The sequence below is a fragment of the Camelus bactrianus genome, chromosome 21 (genome assembly GCF_048773025.1).
Source record: "Camelus bactrianus isolate YW-2024 breed Bactrian camel chromosome 21, ASM4877302v1, whole genome shotgun sequence".
Lineage (NCBI taxonomy): Eukaryota > Metazoa > Chordata > Mammalia > Artiodactyla > Camelidae > Camelus > Camelus bactrianus.
In genome coordinates, this window is record NC_133559.1 from 25,392,199 (window position 1) to 25,414,131 (window position 21,933).

General features: G+C 35.4%; 1 protein-coding gene across 1 annotated transcript in view; it reads left to right on the forward strand.

The window, feature by feature from the left end:
* Positions 1-21,933, forward strand: part of AXDND1 (axonemal dynein light chain domain containing 1) — a 77,776-nt gene that overhangs the window by 40,647 nt on the left and 15,196 nt on the right. The window contains exons 18-22 of the mRNA XM_045516617.2: positions 1,721-1,920; positions 2,759-2,855; positions 12,527-12,637; positions 17,614-17,727; positions 21,021-21,125. Of these exons, the coding sequence (XP_045372573.1) occupies positions 1,721-1,920; positions 2,759-2,855; positions 12,527-12,637; positions 17,614-17,727; positions 21,021-21,125 (627 nt within the window). The remainder of the gene's footprint in view (positions 1-1,720; positions 1,921-2,758; positions 2,856-12,526; positions 12,638-17,613; positions 17,728-21,020; positions 21,126-21,933) is intronic.

Genomic DNA, 21,933 nt, shown 5'->3' on the forward strand with positions numbered 1-21,933 from the left:
AGTCAAAAGGGATGAAATGAACAATATTTTAAAATAATTTTTAATAATGGTTAAAAAACTGATGTGATTGAACAGGCTTTATGATTTTTTTATAATCACGGGTTAATACTTAGTGATAAAGCCATTTGAAGGTCTGCTAAGTTCAGTTTGCTTCAGTACTTGTTTTTAAGGACTATCATGCTGAAAGAATAGCTCACAAAGAGACATGAATCCAAATTGAAGAAGTTCATTATTATCTGTGTTTATTAAATAATAATACTCATTTTTTCAATTCCATCAGTTATGTAAAGATTTTTTAACTGATTGATGAAATTTTCCATCTGCCATAGTGTCAGTCAATTGTTCTTATAAATATTTGACAATGCAGCATTTCTTTATTCTAATGAAAGATTCCCAACCAATTGAAACACATTTGTAAGATTTTGAAACAATTAGAAACTTATTTCCAGTTACTCAGGTATATAAATTCGAAAATTTTTAAAAGTGAGCTATGTATCATTTTCAGGAACAAAATCATACCAAGATGGAAATCTCTCCAACTGTCCATTTTCAAAATGACCTCTCCATAATGTAAATTTCTTTTACTTATTGTTAAATATCAATTATATTTTGAAGAGACAAATTAATTGTGATTAAAAAGAAAACTCAGCTAGGAGATGACTAAGTTGCCACTTGTTATCCCTGAAAAGATTAGTAAATTTGGAACACGTCTCTTTCTAAAAGAAGAACAATTCATCCTAAAATTTCTCTTAAGAATTGTTGTTTACTCAAAGAAACTTTGTAAAATTTAATGTCCCAGTTTAACTTCATTGAAATAAAAAATCCTTTAGTTAATTATTTTAAAATGGAAGTACATTGACTTATAGTATTATATTAGTTTCAGGTGTACAACATAGTGATTCAATTTTTTTATACATTACGAAATGATCACCAGGATAAATTCAGTTATCATTTGTCACCATACAAGGTATTGCAATATTATTGACTGTATTCTCTGTGCTATACATTATATCCCCATGACTTATTTATTTTATAACTGGAAGTTTTTATCTCTTAATCTTTCTCTATTTCACTCACCTTCCCACAACCCCCCAAAATAAACTCATCTTTTGTTTTATTCTCATTTAATCAAAATTACTTACTAATGGAATGAATGTATGTACTTGGGCACTGTACAACCTCTATAACCTTGAAATCAGATTGGACATTGCCATCCTCATTTCTTGTCCTACCTTGATTTTCGCACAGTAACTTTTTACCACACAACCATCAGTAAAACCAGCTTTAACAATATGGTATCATCAGAAGTGCTGTAGTGCATCTAAAGTTGAAACTGTGAACCATGTCAGATTTATGCTATGCTTGACAGGTGTTGCATATCACTATTTTCTACCTGAAGAATGTAAAATCCCATGGCATCCTTGAGAGTTCACTGAGAAGCCCTGTGATGCCTTGGTGCACAGTTGTGGAAACTGCAGCCCTGACTGGTTAATACTCTTGACCAACCTGAAGAAGAGGAAGAGGGTAGTTTAGTGTGGTATAGTGAACAAAAGAAGATAAGGTTACACTAGCTAAGTAGTGATGATTGGTTTTCAATAAGAATGATAGTGTTGTTGAAAATTGGACACAGGTATGATCAGTTCTATTTTTAAATTTATATGGTTTTTACTGTTTGACTTATTTTAAATGGATCATTTGTAATTGTTTTTTTTTTAAACAGGTGGATGAATTGCATATACCCATGATCCAGTGGATGGCAAATTTGCTGATTTTAATGGCACCTGACTTTCCTGACCCAAACACTCTCATAAAGTTGGAGGAGAAAAGCGATGAAGAACATGAAGTAGAAATTGCAAAGTTAGAGTTAGATGCAGTTGCCCTGGCAAAAAAGTTGTCCCAATACTCCATCTATCTGAGCAGGTGAAACTATCGGTTTATCTTATTATTGCCCTTTTGAAGATTAAATGTAACATAAAGCAGAGGAGAGAAGGGCGGTTAAGTAGCAGCAATAAGGGATTGTTTTAGAAACATTTTAAAAACTTGAAATAAATGCTCATTCACTTTTTGAACTAGCTTCAACACTGTCCTGTTGGAATATGAAATTTTGGTGTTTTCCCAATGGATTTAGAATTCTTTTGAAAACAGTGTTAGCGTAGGCAGGATTGGAAGTGTGTACGTATGTAGGAGTGAGAATTAGTTAAAACAAAACAAAACAAAACAAAACACCTCCTTATTTGCATAAATAAACTATATCTTGTGTTTTTCCATGTACTGGGGGCATTTTATGAAGTAGCTTGTAGTTTCCTGTGTAATTCAGTGCATATATACTTTTATATGTTTCCCTAAACACCAACCAAAATATCTCTTAAAACAAAACAGAACAAAAAAAACTTACATCTGAAAAGTTAGAAGATTCCCATCAAATAAAATAAAGAAGATGTCTATAAAACTAATTTATTAACTAGAAAGCATAGTGTTGCTAGGATTACTTCAAATTCAGGAAGTAGCTTTTAAAATCTAGCCAATTTCCTCTTTGTTTCCTTTCAATGTTACCAATGGTCAAGAGTGATGGGAATGGAGGGGAGGAAGAGGACAAGGGTGAGAAACTAAGCAAGAGACAAATTATTTTTTTGGTGAGTCAGTAGCTTAATTATCATGGTAAACTTCCACTGGATCTGGACTTAAACACTTAGAAGAGGAACCAACAATAAAAAGATCATGCTGTGTATATGTTTTTCTTTTTCTTTGTTTTCCTCAGTTGTTGCAAAGATCTGGTAACAGCTATGGCTCTGAGTAAAGAAGATCACTTAGAAAAAAATCCTGCTAAGGAACTTCATGAACTGAATAAGATGAAGGTAATAACTCTGTATTCCCCTTACTTTTGTTTGTTTGTTTTAAGCAGACTTTTTAGGTTTAATTGATTTACAACAAACTGTACATATTTAAAGTAAGCAATTTGATAATTTCTAAAACATGCATACCTGTAATAGAAATTTAATAATTTCTAAAATATACTTGCCTGTAAAATAATCACTGATAAAAAATAAGGAACATATCCAATAAACTCAAAATTTCCTTACTCCCCTTTGTAATCTCTCTTTGCAGCCTCTTCCTGTCCCCAGGCAATGTCTGATCCACTTTCTAACATCAAAGCTTAGTTTTCATTTTTTAGAATTTTTATAAAAATAGAATCAGACAGAATGTACACTTTTTGTCTGACCTCTTTGACTAAGCATAATTCTTCTGAGATTCACACGTAATGTTGCTTTTATCAAAAGTTCATGCTTTTTAGTGCTGAGCAATATTTCATTGGATGGATATACACAATTTATCAACCATTCTCTGCTGATGAACAGTTGAATTGTTTCTGTTTTTTTATTATTACAAGCAAAGCTTCAATGCATATTCATGTCCATATGCATTGTTTTCATTTCTTTTAAATAAATGTCTAGGAGTGGTATTGCCAAGTCATATAACCTGTGTGTGTTTAACTTCTTAAGAAACTGTCAAACTATCCTCCAAAGTGGTTAAACCATTTTAGATTCCTGCCAACAGTGTATGAGAGTTCCAGTTGCTTCACATCCTCACCGACACTTGATATGGTCAGTGATTTCAATTTTAGACATTCCAATAAGTGGTTAGTGGTATGCCACTGTGGTTTTAATTTACATTTCCTTCATGATCACTGATATTGAACATCTTGTCATATGCTTATTTGTCATCTTTATAGCTCCTTTGGTAGAAGGTATATTTGAAAGTTGCTGAGAGAATAGATCTTAAAAGTTCTCATTATAAGAAAACAGTGACAACTATGCAAAGTGATAGGTGTTAACTGAAATTATCGTGGCAATCATTTTGCAATATATATGTGTATCAAATCATTATGTTGTACACCTTAAATTTATGCGATGTTACACATCAGTTATATCTAAATAAAGCTGGAAAAATGCAAAAAAAAAGAAATTCAATTGTTTTGTAATTTGGTTAGTGGATAAATGAGATATTTAAACAGTTACAAGTGAAATAAAATTAATATACTATTTATGAAAAAAAGATGAAATGTCCATTCAAAATTTTGGCCCATTTATTATTGGTTTGTTTATTTTCTTCTTATTGAGTTTGAGAGTTCTTTATATATTCTGGATACAAGTCCTTTTTCAGATACATGATTTACAAGTATTTTCTCTATGACTTGCCTTTCCTTTTCTTAACAATATCTTTCAAAGAGGGGAAGTTCCTAATTTTGATGAAGTTCAAGCTCTCATTTTTTTCCCTTTTATGGGTCTTGCTTTTGGTGTTGTATCTAAGAGAAATTTTGTGCAATAACATCATGAAGATTTTCTCATACAAGTATTAAAGTTTTAGGCTTTATATATTCAGATCTGTGACCCATTTTTCTTATATGGTGCCAGGTATATATTGAAGTTCAGTTTTTAGCATTTGGATACTCAGTCATTTTAGCACCATTTGTTGAAAAGATTATCCTTTCTCTATTGAGATGCCTTTTAATTTTTGTTGAAAATCTATTGACTGTATATATGCGCATGTTATTCGGACATTCTATTGTGTTTTGTTGATCTATGTGTCAACGTTGTTGCCATTATCAAACTGCCTTGATTTCTTTAGTTTTGTGAGATTCTGAGATTAGATAATGTAAATCCTCCAAATTTGTTCCTTTTCAAGATTGATCAAACTATTCTAGGTCCTTTGCTTTCCATATGTGAAAATTTTAGAATTAGCTTATCAACTTCTCAAAAAAAGCCTGTTCGGATTTTGGTTATGATTATATTTTATCTATTGATAAATTTGTGGAGGATTGACATCTTAACAGTATTGTGTCTTTGAGTCTGCGCAGATGGTATATCTCTTCATTTACTTAAATCCTTTCAACAAAGTTTTATAGTTTTCAATGTATAGGTCTTACATATGTTTTTTAAGATTTATCCCTAAGCATTTCATATTTTGGTACTGTCACAAATTGTATTCTCCTGTAATTTCAATTTCTGATTATTCTTTGCTAACAAAATTGCCATTGGATTTTTTAAAATATTTTTTAACATTTTTTATTGATTTATAATCATTTTAAAATGTTGTGTCAAATTCCAGTGTTAAGCACAATTTTTCAGTCATACATGGACATATACACACTCATTGTCACATTTTTTTCTCTGTGAGCTACCATAACATTTCGTGTATATTTCCCTGTGCTGTACAGTATAATCTTGTTTATCTATTCTACAATTTTGAAATCCCAGTCTATCCCTTCCCACCCTCCGCCCCCCTGGCAACCACAAGTCTATTCTCTGTCTATGAGTCTATTTCTGTCCTGTATTTATGCTTTGTTTTTGTTTGTTTGTTTGTTTGTTTGTTTTTTAGATTCCACATATAAGCGATCTCATATGGTATTTTTCTTTCTCTTTCTGGCTTAATTCACTTAGAATGACATTTTCCAGGAGCATCCATGTTGCTGCAAATGGTGTTATGTTGTCGGTTTTTATGGCTGAGTAGTATTCCATTGTATAAATATACCACATCTTCTTTATCCAGTCACCTATTGATGGACATTTAGGCTGTTTCCATGTTTTGGCTATTGTAAATAGTGCTGCTATGAACATTGGGGTGCAGGTGTCATCTTGAAGTAGGGTTCCTTCTGGATACAAGCCCAGGAGTGGGATTCCTGGGTTATATGGTAAGTCTATTCCTAGTCTTTTGAGGAGTCTCCACAGTTTTCCATAGTGGCTGCACCAAACTGCATTCCCACCAGCAGTGTAGGAGGGTTCCCCTTTCTCCACAGCCTCTCCAGCATTTGTCATTTGTGGATTTTTGAATGACGGCCATTCTGACTGGTGTGAGGTGACACCTCATTGTAGTTTTGATTTGCATTTCTCTGATGATGAGTGATATTGAGCATTTTTTCAGGTGCCTATTGATCATTTGTATGTCTTCCTTGGAGAATTGCTTGTTTAGGTCTTCTGCCCATTTTTGGATTGGGTTGTTTGTTCTTTTCTTACTAAGTTGTATGAGCTGCTTATATATTCTGGAGATCAAGCCTTTGTCAGTTTCATTTGCAAAAATTTTCTCCCATTCCGTAGGTTGTCTTCTTGTTTTACTTATTGAATTTTTTAAAATATGTTGATCTCATATCCTATAACCTTGCTGACCTCACTTATTCCTGCTAAGAAGTTTTTTTTCCCCAGATTCCTTAGAATTTTCTATCCACATAATTATGTCATCTGCAAATAGGGACAGTTTTATTTATTCCTTTGTAATCTATATGTCTTTAATTACTTTTTCTTGCCTTATTGCACTAGCTAGACTCTCCGGTACCAGGTTGGGTAAAAGTGGTAGGAGCAGACATCCTTGCCTTGGTACATCTTAGGGGGAAATTATTTACTCTGTCATTTTTAAGTATAATGGGAGGTGTAGACTTTTCATAGATGCCCTTTATCATATTGAGAAAGTGTTATTTTTATTCCATGTTTGCTGAAAAAAATCTTTTAAAATAAGGAATAATTGTTGGATTTTATCAAATCCTTTTTCTGCATATACTGACTGTCAATGAGTTATCTTTTAAGTCTTTCAGTATGACAACTTACACTGATTGATTTTTGAATTGAATATTAAACCAGCCTCGCAGTCCTGGGATAAACCCCACATGATCATGATGAACTGCCTTTTTATATATCAATCACTAAATTCAGTTGGTTGAAATTTTGTTTAGAATTTTTGCATTAATGTTCATGAGGGATGTCAATTACGTAGTTTTGTTCTGTTTTCTAATATGTTTGGTTTTCATATTGGGGTAATGTTGGCCCCTTAGAATAAGTTGGGAAGTGTTTCATACTCTTCTGTTTTATAGAGCAATTTGTGCAGAATTATATATTACTTCTTCCTTAAATGTTTGGTAGAGTTCACCAGTGAAGCCATTTAGGTTTGTGGGAAAGTTTTCAATTACAAGATAGAGCTATTCAGATATAAGGCTATCCACTTTCTCTAATGGACTTAAGGAAATTCCTTTACTAGATGTAGGGCTGTTATCTCTTCTTGCATGAGCTCATTTGCTTTGGTCTTGTAAGGAATTTGTAATTTCATCTAGTTGTCTAATTTATTGATAGAGAGTTATTCACAATATTCCCCCATTACCCTTTTTAACAATTATAGGATATTCAGTCTTTTGTTCTTGCTATTGAAAATTTGTGAGTTTTTTTCACTTTTTATTTTCATCAGTCTGCAAAAAGATTTATCAATTTTCTTAACCTCAAAAACCCAGCTTTTGGTTTTACTGACTACTGTTTTCTGTTTTCTGTTTTCTTAATTTCTACTCTGCCCTTTATTATTTCCTTTTTTCTTCTTAGTTTGGGTTTAATTTGCTCTTCCTTTTCTAGTTTCATATGGTATAGCTGAGCTCATGACTTTGAGACTGGCACATAAACAGTGGAATGGATAAGTAAATTTTGGTGTATAAAGACTGGTATATAGAATACATGCAATTTCCTGGTCTTTTCTATTCTATATCTGTGTGTTGTTTAAATGACTGTTCTTAATAAATTCTACATGTGTATTTTATGCTCTCCTGTATGTGTGATAGATCTCACAGTTTTTTTAAAGTAGATTGTAAAATTTTTATATGCAACATCTTACTAATAAATTTTAAAATCTTCAGTAGATGAATTCTTTTCTAGGAAAAATAAAGTAACATTAACTTTAGAAGGATAAAATTTGCCAATTTTCAGAGAAAAAATTGATGCATTTATAAAAAAACAAACAAACAACCTAAAAATTTTGTCTGGACTCCACAGATAGGTGATTTCATACTTTAAAGGAGCAGATAATCCCCATGCTATATAAACAATTTGAGAGCATAGGTAATGACTGAAAGTTTTCCCAGTTTATTTTCTATAGCTTTCAAAGTTTTTTTTTAAATACAGGAGAAATGAACTTCATAAATATAGATGCTAATTCCAAATTTTAAAATAGCAAATTCCATTCAGTAGAATATTAAAATAATAAAACACTACAAATAATTAGGGTACCTGTCAGAGGAGTAAAAATATTTTACTATTTGAAAATGTGTTGTTATAGGTATATTTCACTTCTTATTTAGGAGATGAAATATCTCAGTTTTACTTTCAGTTCTAGAAAGGCCTCAGAGGTATTCTTTACAACAGTCTGATATGACTCTGAACTGAACAGTCTCTTGGAGCTTGTGTCCCTCACTGAGCATCTGGAAATGTGCTCACATCTCAAGCCTCCTGCTACCCACCCCCAGATGTGGTGCATGTTCTGGTTTTGGTAGTCTGGTTCTGGGGACCCACTGGCCTGTTCCATAATATACCTTTGTCCTCATTTACTTAAACGGGGGTAGAGCTCTGTGAGGTGAGACCATGTTTTCAGATAACGACAATTTTAGAATGAGGATTTCAGGATGCTTTGAGGTGTATCTCCTCATTAAATTTAAGGCTATAGCAATGTGGGGAGGACATTATTGTGAGGGACCCTTCCTCAGGGGACCTTGGGGACCTATATAAAGCCATCTGTATTAGGAGATCTAATGAGAGCTTTGTGCAATGGGCCATTTGTTGCCTGCCCTACTCCAGGCCCTGACTGAAGGTCCATGACCTGACCATCTCTTGGAGAACCTACACTTTCCACCAGGCTAATTAGGTCTTCTGTTAAACTCTGTTCTACTTACTAACACTTTGCAAGCAATTTCAGATTGGTGAACTGGGGAAGTGTTATCAAAGGAGGCTAAGAATCTACTTTCCCACCAGAAATAAGACTTTAACTGATCCCATGCTCAGGCCTTTTTTCCTACCAAATGCATATGACCCCTCTTTAAGCCTGAGGCTGGGGTCTGCTAAGGGTACATCAAACTAGTTTATGGCTCAACAGTCCCTGCACTTGCCATGAGAGTGCCTCAATACTCTATATTAAAAAAAATTAATAATTAGTTCATTAATTTTCATCAAGGTTATCTTCATTTCAAATTCATCCCCATCCTGACTTCTTCTGTCTTCCCTGATCTCCTGGACAACCTCTGTGATACCTGAATCTTTATGACATCAGACTTTGGGACTTGTATGGCCTCATCCAAACCCCACAGGGTGAAGAGTGGAAGATGGTTCTCCAGAGAAGCTTTGTCTAATGTGGGTATACTATGGTGCTGTGGGATTTGTGGCACACCCCAGCTACATTCTAGCAGTTGAAGAAGAACACCTTGCAAACCTGCTGGACTGATATTTGGATGACATTAGTGATAGTTTCCAACAATCAAAAAAATTTCCTTGGGTTCCTTTCCAATAAATGAAAGTTGTATGATGCTGGACTGGATTCTGGAGTGGGAGGCTTCTTATGTAAGCATTCTTTGGAGTTTGATCACTCTTACTGATGGTTCTCACTTCACTCTTCCACCATAACCACCTAGATAAAGTGCTTCTTCATGATGGCTTGGGGATTACCTACCTCCCCAAGAACTTTAAGGCAGTCTAGTAACTAATGACCCTAGTTACCTCCCACCTAATTCTGGCGCAGTCAGTCTGACCCTACACAGCTGTGCTGCAGGTAAATGCTTGTGGCCATGTTCCAAGAGGTCTGAGTTCTCGGGATCCTTAACCCCTGTGCCTGCTTCTGAAAGAAGTTGGTCTCAGTGCATATCAACTACTTCACTTGGGAATGAGAATTACTTGTCATGAAGTCTTCATTTGAGGCTTAGAAGCACTGTGTCAAAGAGTCCTGGCATCCAATGAGAGTATATTGGTACTGCTGGAGTCAAACCAGCTGCTGAAAACCTGGAAGAAACTTAGCCACCAATAAGCTAGATTGATGTCTTTTCAAGTGCTTTATATTGATCATCTATAATGTGCCAGGCATCTAGATGTAGTCATTGATACCCTGGAGTTTAGTCATAATCTGGGCTAATGGCAGACTGCCTGGAAGGATTTCTGAGATAACCTTCAGCAGGCCAAGATTGATAAAAGACACACATTGACCAGCACCTGATAATGGTGAGAACATGTGGGAGGGAAGTATCTCTTCTCAATACCAAAGAAATTACCTAACATGATGGAAATGAAGACTTACAGCTAGGGCCCTTCAAACTGACTTCTGGCCGCAATTGGCTCCCTCCATACCATTCTTTCCTATCTCTGCCCTGTGATGGGACAGGCTGCAGTCACCTCCTTATGTTGCCCAAGATGCTACTGCCAGCTTCATGATTTGGCCCTCCAGAAGAAGTATGACTTTGAAGGGTAGTGCTGTGGACCTGCCTCTTGCAACGTTCTAGCAGGTAACTCAGGGAAGTCCCAGCTTTCCCACCCTTTTGGGGTGACCTGGAGATGATGGATTCTTAATAACTACATTACTACCATAGTCTTACCACTGGTACCTTGTAAAAGGTTATCTCCTGTAGGCATCTGTTCTCCTGTTTTTGATCCACTACAATAGGTTTACATTTGGACCATCCCTTCCTAAATCTTCCTTCACCCCAGACATGAATGTTATACCTTTTACTTTACACCAGAAGCATTTATTAATACAGTCCTGAATTAGACATTTTCAGAAATAAGAGTATTGATGAAAGGAGATCCACATGTATTGATTAGAACCAAGCTATCTATAGCTGGTCAAAGGTGATGTTGAAGATTTTGAAGGAAAACTTGCTTAACTCTGTGGAAAACTTGCTTGACTCTAGATTATTCTGAAAGTTTCATCAAAAGACTCCCACTGATATTTCCCCATCAGAAGTTCTGTGATAGTATTTTCAGTATCTCAGAAATTACAAGAGAATGACTACCTTCATAAAATGCAAATTCAGCTAGAGAATAGTTGAATTATTTCTCATGGATGGTAAATTAACTCTGAAGAACTAAAATTTCAAAAATTTAATTAGTATTTTCAAAATTAACAAATACCTTTGTTCTAGGTATAATAAAGAAAGTGAAATAATATATGCATCAAATCTTGTAACTAGAAGGCTCTTTAGGGGCGGTGGTGTGATGGAGCCTTACGCTGGCTCACAAGAGATGACTGTGCAGACTTCTTCCCAATTTCACATTCAGTGATAACATATTAAATTGATGAATACCACTGAAATTGCCATGGTGGGAGTATATACCATGGAAATCAACAAATGCTACCAATTTGGGGTTTCCCACCCCACCAGAGAAGGTTTTTATCAGCTCCCCACTGCACAGGGGTCATCTAGAGTAAACTAACAACCTCATTTGCTTTTAATAGATGAAGACTATTAAGAGTTTACTTAAGAAGTCACAACCAATTAGGTGAACTTAGGACTAGAACCCAATATTTTCTTCTCCCTTACTTGATTCCTCTTTTCTGATATGCAATAAGACATACCCTAATGCTCTGATTGCAGAATTTAGACTTCTCAGTGACGTTAACAAAGCTGTGGTAAACTTACTTTACCTCTATAGGCTTCTATCCTTACGCATAACACAAAGGTTTGGATTTAATTTCTAAAGTTTTTTTGGCTGTGACATTTCACAATAATTCCACAATTAAAAATAAGCCTAATAATTAGGAAAATGTGAGACATATGACTGCTTTTTATGGTTTATAGTACCATAGTACCTAAAGTTTATAGTATCAAGTACCTAAAGTGGATGATTCACCATGCGGTACAGATTTTTGGTGGTGTAAGTGACCAGATCACCTTCTGCAGAGAAATAATGTTTCCTAATTCTCTCTGCTTTTACTTGCTGGTAAGGAATAATGCATCTTTTAAACATTGAAACCAGTTCTTAGCTGTTAGGAAATCTTGGTAAAGTAAATGTAGTTTTGCTATTCACTTCAGCAGAATGTAACCTGCTGTCGACCTATCCTGTGTCTCAATAAAGGGTGAGCAAGTTTTCCAGAAAAGTACTTCAAATCTTTATTCATTCACTTTATCAGAGGCAGGAGAAGTGATATTTTTGTAACTTTTAAGAGCCCAGGTCACCTGGATTAGCATCTAAGCCTATCTGTGACTGTATACATGACCTTGAACAAGATATTCAACTGCTCTAATTCTCAGTTTCCTCATCTAAAAAAATAAGGATAATAATAGTCTCATAATGAGGGTCAAATGAGTTAACAGTGCACAATACTTAGAACAGAGTCTGATATATAATTAAGTGCTGCGTAAGTGCTTGCTACTGTTACTGTTACTGTTGTACGATTACAGTTGACCCTAGTTAGTTGCATAACATTTATTGGGACAGACCATTAGACCTTAGTAAATCCAACAATCTTTTCTGCATCTGGTTTTATGACACTTAACTACTCCTTTTTCCCATTACAATCCAGATCCCAAACCCTATTGATAAGAGATGATATGATTTAGGTCTGTATTAATAGAAAATCACTTCTGCACAAATCTTTAAATTGAACTGATTGATACAAAGTTAACTGAATGGAGTTATATTTAGAGGAATTGTTCTTAGCAGGTCCTCAATAGGAGTGAGTGAATAAATGAGTTCGTATAATGTGATTTTTTTCTGCTTGGTGATTATCTTTTGTCTCTTTTCAGAGAGAATGTTATGAGTGGATCACCACATGCTCTCACCTCCTTTCTGGCCTCAAAGGCAGAAAAATTAAGTTACTGACACGTGAAGAAAAACAGCACCTACTTGGAGAAGAGGTATTTGCCATGTGTTAGTTAGTACTGGCCATTATTCACGCTCTTCCTGTATTTCAGTAGATAAGGGTACAGCAACTTTTTCCAATCCATGCTCTGAATCCTCATTCATTTACTCTGTCAGGAGAGAATTTTGGCTGTGACCAAGAGCATGGGCAACTCTTCTCCCTTCTAAGGAAGAGGATCATCCACTCAAACATCTCTACTCACTTTCTTGGAGGATGATTTTATCTCCTACTTTATAAAGGAAAGGATGGTTTTCAGAGGGGAGCTGCCTGCCACTTCCTGAGGCATATCCTCTGTCATATCTGCTTCTCCCCTCAGTCTCAGTCTTTCCATCCAAGGTTATTTCTTCCTTTGAGTACTTAATCCCATGTGCATTGTCCTCTCTCTTTTGTATCTTTAATGTCTTCCTCCCTAGTGGTCCCATTTAATCAATGTATAAACATTCTGTGAACATGGTCTTTCTCTGATCTTAAAAGATATATCCTCTGATTTTATCTCCTTCTCTACTACTACTTTCTCTCCCTCCTACCACAGTCACTTTTCCTGAAACACTAAAACTACTGTAAGGTCACCAATGATTCCTTATTGCCAGATCCAAGTATCTACAATCTCGTATTTAACCTGACTTCTCTGCAGCATTTGATCTTGTTAACTGTTCACTTTTTTGGTAATCCCTCCTCACAAGACAAAAAATTCCCCATTTTTCTCCTACTTCTTTATTTCTTTTCACACTCCATCTTTTAGTCTTCCGCCTCTGCCTGCCTCTTAAGTGTTGACATTCTGTCCTTGGCCTTTTTCCCTTCTCATTCTACACCCTACACATTTCTATGTTAATCCTGTAGTTTTAACCACCACCTGTTCACTGAGGATCCCAAGTCAATGAGTATCATGTACTTAATGGCAGGCACAAATGTTTATTTTTACTTCAGTCTCTTTGAGGGAGTTAACCTCCAGCAAAGTCTGAAGAAGCCCCATTGCTATCAGAGCCACAGACTATACGGGTATGATCTGGTGGCCAATATGTCATTGCTCTTGAGTCTGAGAAGAAAGGTTCTATCTATACACTTGCAGGACTTCTATTTTACATTTAAACACTGAAGAAATACCACCTTCTAAATTATACACCTTTAACAAATTCTCATTCTTCTTTGTTGCCTAGATCTTGGCCAAAATTGTTTTGAATTAACTACTGAATAATTTCATCAACACTTTACATTTTAAATTTTAGTAGTTTTAGAAACTTAATGAAGAGCCATAGACATGATCCTAGCTGCACATCAGATTTGGGAAAAAAATTCAAGAACTATACAGAATCACAGAGACTTGAGAACAAAAAGAATTTTAAAGGAGATGGAATTCAACCAACCATCTGATGCATGAATCTTAGTATAATACCTGCACTTGATCATTAGGCCTATGTTTGAGAATCTAAAGTGATGGAGAACTACCTTCAGAGTTAGCCCACTGGTTTTTGGTGAGCTGTGACTATTAGACCATTATTCTTTTATTGAACTAAATGACATACGCTTCCTTGTAGCTTTTTTCTACCTACTGGTCCTAGTTCAGTCTTCTGGGATGATATGAAAAGACTGATTTGCCTTCCACATGATAGTATTTCCAGCTATTCCATGTGACAGTATTTCTAATATTTGAAAATAGCCACATTCAACCTAAGGCTATTTCTGAGTTTTCTATTATTTTATATTAATCTGTCTATTCACAAGTCATCACCACAATCTTTTAATTATTGAGGTTTTATGATACATTTTTATATCTGGTAGGGCTAAGCCCTCCTCACTGATCTTTTTTTTTAGGTGTTCTATGGCTATTCTTGCTTGCTTATTCTTCTGTATAACACTATAATCTACTTCTGGAAAATGTATGGTTTTTAAAAACTAGGACGATATTAAATTTATATGTTAAGTTAGAACAGCCATCTTTATGATGTTGAGTTGTCCTATGAAGAGTATGGGATATTTGATGTCTGCTTTTATGCCTTTCAATAATGTTTTATAGTTCATTTATTTTGCACATTTCTTGTAAGTTACTCCTGAGTATTTTATTTTGGTTTTTGATATTTTAAATGGGATCTTCTTTTTCATTTTATCTTCTATGTGATAACTGTTTGTATATATATTTTTCATTTTTATATTTTAATTTTATATGTGGTGACTCTAGTAAATTATCTTATTGTTTTGATAGTTTTTAAGTAGATGCTTTTGGTTTCTCCAGATATTTAATCAAATCACCTGCACATAGATGTAGTTTTTTCCTTTCTCTTTCAATTATTGTGCTTTTAATTGCTTTTTCTTGTCTAATTGCATTGAATAATTCTTCTCTTTCCTTCTGCTTTAACTTTTAGAATTTTCTTTAGTGAGGATCTACTGGAGGCAAACTCAATTTTTGTTTATTTCACCCTCATTCTTAATTTTTTTTTTTTTTGGCTGGGTATACAATTCTAGGATAATATTATTTTCTCTCAGCACATAGATGATACTGTTTCCACTGTTTTCTGGATTTTATTGTTATTAAACTGACAATTGAAAATTCAGCTGTCCGTTCTTTTGAAGTAAATCCATCTCTTCTCTCTGGCTACTTTAAGATTTTCTTTTTGTCTTTGGCATTTTGCAGTTTCACTCTGATACGTGTGGGTGAGGGTTTTCTCTTCTTTTTTTAATTTTGCTTGGGATTCTGTTGGTTTTCTGAATCTGTGGCTGTGTATCTTTCATTAGATCTGGAAAATTCTTGGTCATCATTTCTTCATTATTGTCTCTACTGTATTTGCTCTCTCCTTTCCCTCTGGAACTCTGGAACTCTGGAAGGATATGTATTAGAATCTGTCCCCCATGTCGTATAACCTTCTTTCATATTTTCTGTCTCTTTGCCTCTCTGCATTGCATCCTGGACAGTTTCTTCTGGCTTATCTTCTAGTTCTCTAATTTGCTCTTCAGCTGAGTTTAATCTGTTAAACCTTTCTGTTGAGTTTTGAATTTAATTGTTGAAGTTCTATTTGGTTCTTTTTCAAGTCTGATCATTATTGTGATCTTTCTCTCTTTACTTATCATTTCAATCTCTTATTTCTTTAAAGGGTTAAATATGACTATGTTGTCTATCTAACAATTCTAACATATGATGTATCTGTATAGGGATGTTAAATACAATGTTATTTATAATAGTAAAATACCAGAAACAGTATAAGTATTGATCAGTAGGGGACTGGTTTCATAAATTATGGTATGTTCAAATAATGCAATTCTGTACAGATAAAGTAGATGATTATGTAGTGGAATAAAAATCATCCACGATATATTATTGAGAAAAGCAGATTGTGACACATATATTATTATCTCATTTGTATTAAAATGTTTACATATGTATAAAGCTGACTAGAAAAATATTCAGCAAAATGGTAGACGTTATTACTCCTGAGAATTGATATGATTAATTTCTCTGTAACATTCAAATATTTTACAGCAATAATATTTTATCTGGAAAAAAGGTATTTTCATTTTGGAAAAATATCCTAATATACTGTGAATATTTTTCTATACCATGTACATATTTCTACAGCATAATTTAGAATTTTTATAAAATTTCTTGTTGTATGGTTTATATCCTAATTTTACTGCATTTTCCTATTGTGGCCATGGAGCTTATTTCTAGCTTTTGTTTTGTAAGCATTGCTGCAACAAACATCTGAAGGACTGTCTTCAGTCAGTATTTGTGCAGACTCCATTGAGGTATCAACACTGTTTTCTGTTTTCTCCTTTGCCTTTTCTGGTGGTCCTCTCACACTGCTGAGGCAACTTTTAGCCTCCTTTGCAGGCTCCTCTTTATTTCCTGGCCCGTTGTGTGATTAGGTCCTGTCCTCAGGCCTTGTCCTCTAGTCATTTTCACAAGTTCTCCTTTGGTGATATAATTTACTTTCTTGGCTTTAACTAATGCAGATAATGTTAAATCTTTACCTTTAGCCCAAATCCCTTCATCTAATCTCCAGATCCACAAATTCAGCTACTTACTGGCTATTTCCACTTGGATATCTTAGTGGTGACTCAGACTCACACAGCCTAATCTGAACTCATCTGTTCCCAAATCTGATTATCCAACTTTGTTCATTATCTCTGTGAATGGCATTATCATCTATATAGTGCCCTAAATCATATGCTGGGTGTCATTCAAGATGCTTCCTTTCCCTAACCATCCCATATCCATCCAATCAATCAATCACTAAGATTTACCTCCCAAGTATCTCTTGAATTCTCATCCTCTTCATTTGTGCAACCCTGTGTTGTTCATTCCCTACAGTTGCCTTTTTCTTCTCCTAGCTCTTCCTCTTGTGCTCCCCCACCTCCCTTTTTCCTTCCCTTACACCTTCCCTTCCTTCCTCCTTTTAAAATTTATTCTCCAGTGCTAGAGTGATTGTTTTAAATCAAGTTATTGTTACTGCATTGCCTTCAGGATAAAATCCAATCTCCCTGGCATAACATTCTAGCCCTTCCTATGTGATTGTGCCTCTGGCGATCTGCCTCTAAGTTTCTGTCTTACTGAACTACTTTTGTTCTCAAAGCCGGTCATGCACATACAGCATCTTTCATGCACATACAGCATCTTCTGCCTTGAATTCCCTGTGCCATCTTTTTTCCCTTATTCATCCTTCAAGAAGAAACTCAGACATTATGTCTTCTAGGGAACCTTCTTGACCAAGCCTCTCTTTCACCCTCATCTACTGCCAGTTCTGGATTAGGTGCTCCTACTCTGTGACTATACGCATCCATAGCATTTTCTTGCCCACTAAATCGTAAGCTGCCTATGGGCAAGGACCATTCTTATTAACCTTTGTATTCTTTTAACTAGCATAGCGCACATTTGCAGGGTTAGTGCTCATTAAATTTTTCTGAGTGGAATAATCACTAGTATCATGCCAAAATATTTATATATCTTAAGCTATAATATAATATTGTTTCATATCACAGGGCACTGTAAAAGGATTAAGTGAGCCTGAAACAGACAAGTCTCTTAAAGAGGATGAAGAAGGTATTGAGGATAAGAAATTTGAGGAGGAAAAGGAAGAAGAGAAAGCAGAAGAGGTAAGATTATTTAGTATTTTTTTCCTTTCCCTTTATATTTTTGAAGAGTGAATGTCTAGTGAATACATACATACACATACACACAATATTAAAAATAGGTCATCTGGAGGAAACACTTCAACTTCCCTCCTTTCCTCATATAAACCACACCTGCAGACACACTTACCTCTTTATTTTCCAAGGTATCCCTTTTCCTTTCTAAATTCAGCCATTTCTCATTAGCCTCATTCATTCACACCTATACTACTGTTAACTACACAGTTCATCTCTTACCCTGATGCTGTTTCTTGATCCCTTCATTGCTACATTTTTTCAATAAGTAGCTTAAACTCTGTCTGCACTTTTTCAGCTCCCTAAACTGAGCTGCCTTTTCTCATTCCTCCCAGGCCCATCCATGCTTCTCTTCTTACCTTGTCTCCACCACTGTTGTGGCATTAGTAGCAATAACAACCTTTCTTGGGGCTCCTGTAATAATGATAATAGTGAAAATACGATGATAACTACCGATAACTGAGTGCCTACCATGGCCTGTATGCTTTGCACATGTTATCTCTTACCATACACCACAGCCTCACGGTCTGTAGGTTGTCTTTTCATTTTGTTTATGGTTTCATTTGCCGTGCAAAAGCTTTTAAGTTTAAATAGGTCCCCTTTGTTTATTTTTGCTTTTATTTCTGTTGCCTTGGTAGACTGACCTAGGAAAACATTGCTAAGATTTATGTGAGAGAATGTTTTCCCTAGTGTATGGTCTGGGAGGTTTATAGTGTTTTATCTTATGCTTAAGTCTTTAAGCCATTTTGATCTTACTTTTGTGTATGGTGTGAGGGAGTGTTCTAACTTTGATTTACATGTGGCTGTCCAGCTTTCCCAAACCACTTGCTGAAGAGGCTGTCTTGTCTCCATCATATTATATTCTTGCCTCCCTTTTGTTAAAGATTAATTGAGCATAGGTGTGTGGATATATTTCTGGGCTCTCTATTCTGTTTCACTGATCCATATCTCTGTTTTTGTGCCAATACTATGCTGTTTTGATTACTGTAGCTCTGTAGTATTGTCTAAAGTCTGGGAAGGTTATTCCTAAAGCTTCATTCTTTTTCTTCAGTATAACTTTGGCAATTCTGGGTCTTTTTTTTGATTCCATATAAATTTTAAGATTATTTGTTCTAGTTCTGTGAAAAATGTCCTGGGTAATTTTATAGGGATCGCATTAAATCTGTACATTGCTCTGTGTAGTATGGCCATTTTAACAATATTAATTCTTCCAAACCAAGGGCATGGCGTATCTTTCCATTTCTTTAAATCATCTTTAATTTCCTTAATCAATGTTTTATAGTTCTCTATGTATAAGTCTCATCTCCTTTGTCAGGCTTATTCCTAAGTATTTTATTTATTTTTTGATGCAGTTTTAAAAGGGATTGTTTCTCTATTTTCCTTTTCTGATATTTCATTGTTAGTGTAAAGAAATGCAACAGGTTTCTGTATGTATACCTTGTATCCTGTTACCTTGCTGAATTCATTTATCAACTCTAGTGGTTTTTGTGTGGAATCTTTAGGGTTTTCTATATATAATATCATGTCATCCACATATAGTGACAACTTTTCCTTTCTAATTTGGATCACTTTTTTCTTTTTCTTGTCTGATTGCTATGCCTAGGACTTACAATATCATGTTAAATAGTATATATAATTCTATTGATGTTTAGTTGATTTACAATGTTGTGTTAATTTCTAGTGTATAGCATAGTGATTCAGTTATACACACACACACACACGCACACACGTGTGTGTGTGTGTATATTTATATTCTTTTTCATTTTGGTTATTATAAGATATTGAATGCAGTTCCCTGTGCTATACCTTAGGACCTTTTATATATAGTAGTTTGTATCTGCTAATCCTAAACTCCTAATTTCTCCCTTCTCCCACTTTCCCCTTTGGTAACCTTAAGTTTGTTTTCTGTGCCTGTAAGTCTGTTTCTGTTTTGTGAGTTCATTTGTATCATTTTTTAAATATTCCACATATAAGTGATATCATATGATATTTCTCTTTCTCTTTCTGATTTACTTCACTTAGTATGACAATCTCTAGGTCAATCCATGTTGTTGCAAATGGGATTATTTCATTCTTTTTTATGGCTGAGTAGTATTCCATTATATATATACACACATCTTCTTTATCCAATCATCTGTTGATGGACGTTTAGATTGCTTCCATTTGGCTATTGTAAATAGGGCTGCTGTGAACATTGGTGTGCATGTATCTTTTCAAATTAGTTTTCTCTGGATATATGCCCAGGAGTGGGATTGCTAGATCATATGGTATGTCTATTTTTAGTTTTTTTAAGGAATCTCTGTATTGTTTTCCATTGAGGCTGCACCAAATTATATTCTCATCAAGGTAAGTATTATTGCTCCCATTTTACAGATGAGAAAGGTGAAGCTCAGAAAGATTGGCTGACTTACCCCAAATCATATAGCTAGTAAGTGGCAGAACCAGCATTCAAACCCAGATTAGTCTGGCACAAGAGCCCTTGCTAATTCCTAGGTAGACTCCTGCTGTCTGGCTTTCAGAACTCAAGATCACCTGACACTCTCTATTCTGTCTTAACTTCCCTCATGTGTCCTCTCTGTGAATAATTTAAATGTTGGCATGACCCCAGGCTGTGTCTTAGCTCCTCTACTCACCTACATGCAGTAACAAAACATCGTATAACACCAAAGCCTCTCTTGACCAGCGTTTTCTGTTTTACTTCTGGTACAGTGCTTGGCATATAGAAGGCAAAAAAAATGGAAAGCATTATTATTTGGCTACTAAATCTGTCCTACTTTAAAATGCCTTCCATTCCTTCTTCTGTGGCCTTAGTTCAGGCCCTTTCCTCTCCATTTTATAAACTGTTCAGCTTTCAAATATAATTTTCTCTGTAAAAAAAATCCCTGAGTGTCTAGGCAGAATGCAGGGCCCTTTTCTGGGTGCACGTAGCTCTTGGATCACACCTCTGTGCTAACAGTAGTCATATATACCATAATTACTTTACTGCTTATCTGTCCTGCTTTTCTGTGAGTCCTGAGATCTGGAAGAAATCCTCTTTGTTTTTCTCACAGTTATTTCCCCTTGTCCCCACTTCCCCATCCCCACTAGTTACTCCCACAGTGTTTCCTGTAGGTCTTCAAAACTGCTTGATGAATGATTAAAGCAAATGGAAAGCTCAAGCTTCAAACGCGGCGGCAGGCATCTTGCCAAGCCTCTGTCACGCACCAGCTCACTAACAGGCCCTTGGCATTTCTGTGCCCTAGAAACCTTCAACGCCGACAGAGAAGGAAAAACTCATTCGATTCATTGGAGAAGACGAAAATGTTCATTCCAAACCTCTATTTGGAACAGATGTATTGTCTTCCTGGGTATGTATCTGAATCCCAACTAGGAACTTCAAAACCAGAGTGAAAAAGCTAGGAAATTTAACATTATGTAAAAATGCTGTGGGTCTAACACAGCTTTTAGCTTCTCTAAGAGAACCCAGGGCTCCTAAGTAGTATATTTTCCAGACTTTTTTTCCCCCAGCATCATCCCTGGAAAACTCTCATCGTTTCACCTTAGCTTTACAAAAACTTCTCATTCTCTTCCTTAAACCTCATTTTAAAATCAGCATTTTCCCCCTTTCCTTAATTTAACAATAATTAGTCAGTATTTGACCAATTTGAAATATATTCATTCAGCAGACTCTGTTGATAACTGTGATAAGCACATGCCTCAATCACAAGAGTTACTGGGACATTAGAAACGTTTAGATAGCAGCTGTGGAAACTCACCAGGAAAGCAGATTTAAAATTCTATCATGGAAAGTCCTAGGACCGTGGTAGACTCAAGTCAGCTCTGGATTGGTATCTCTCTGTACAGGATGCCATGACTTTAGGAATATTTGGGGTGGTATGCAACATTTTGTGTGTGTGTTCATACTGTGCATTTTCTTGGGGAAGAGTGGTATGTGCTGGAAATCCATAAATGTCATCAAATTTCTCAACCCCAAATTTTAGAACCATTTCATTGTTAGAGATCTGCTCCATCTGCGTAGGCAGTGGTGTGTGTCAGGGTGGGGAGCTGTGATGAGAGTGCTGGTGGATGGCAACTAGATCACTGAAGTGGCAGCATGGCCCAAAGTAGAGGCAGATTGCGGTGGTGGGGGGTGTCCAAGGATGTGTGTCCAGGGAG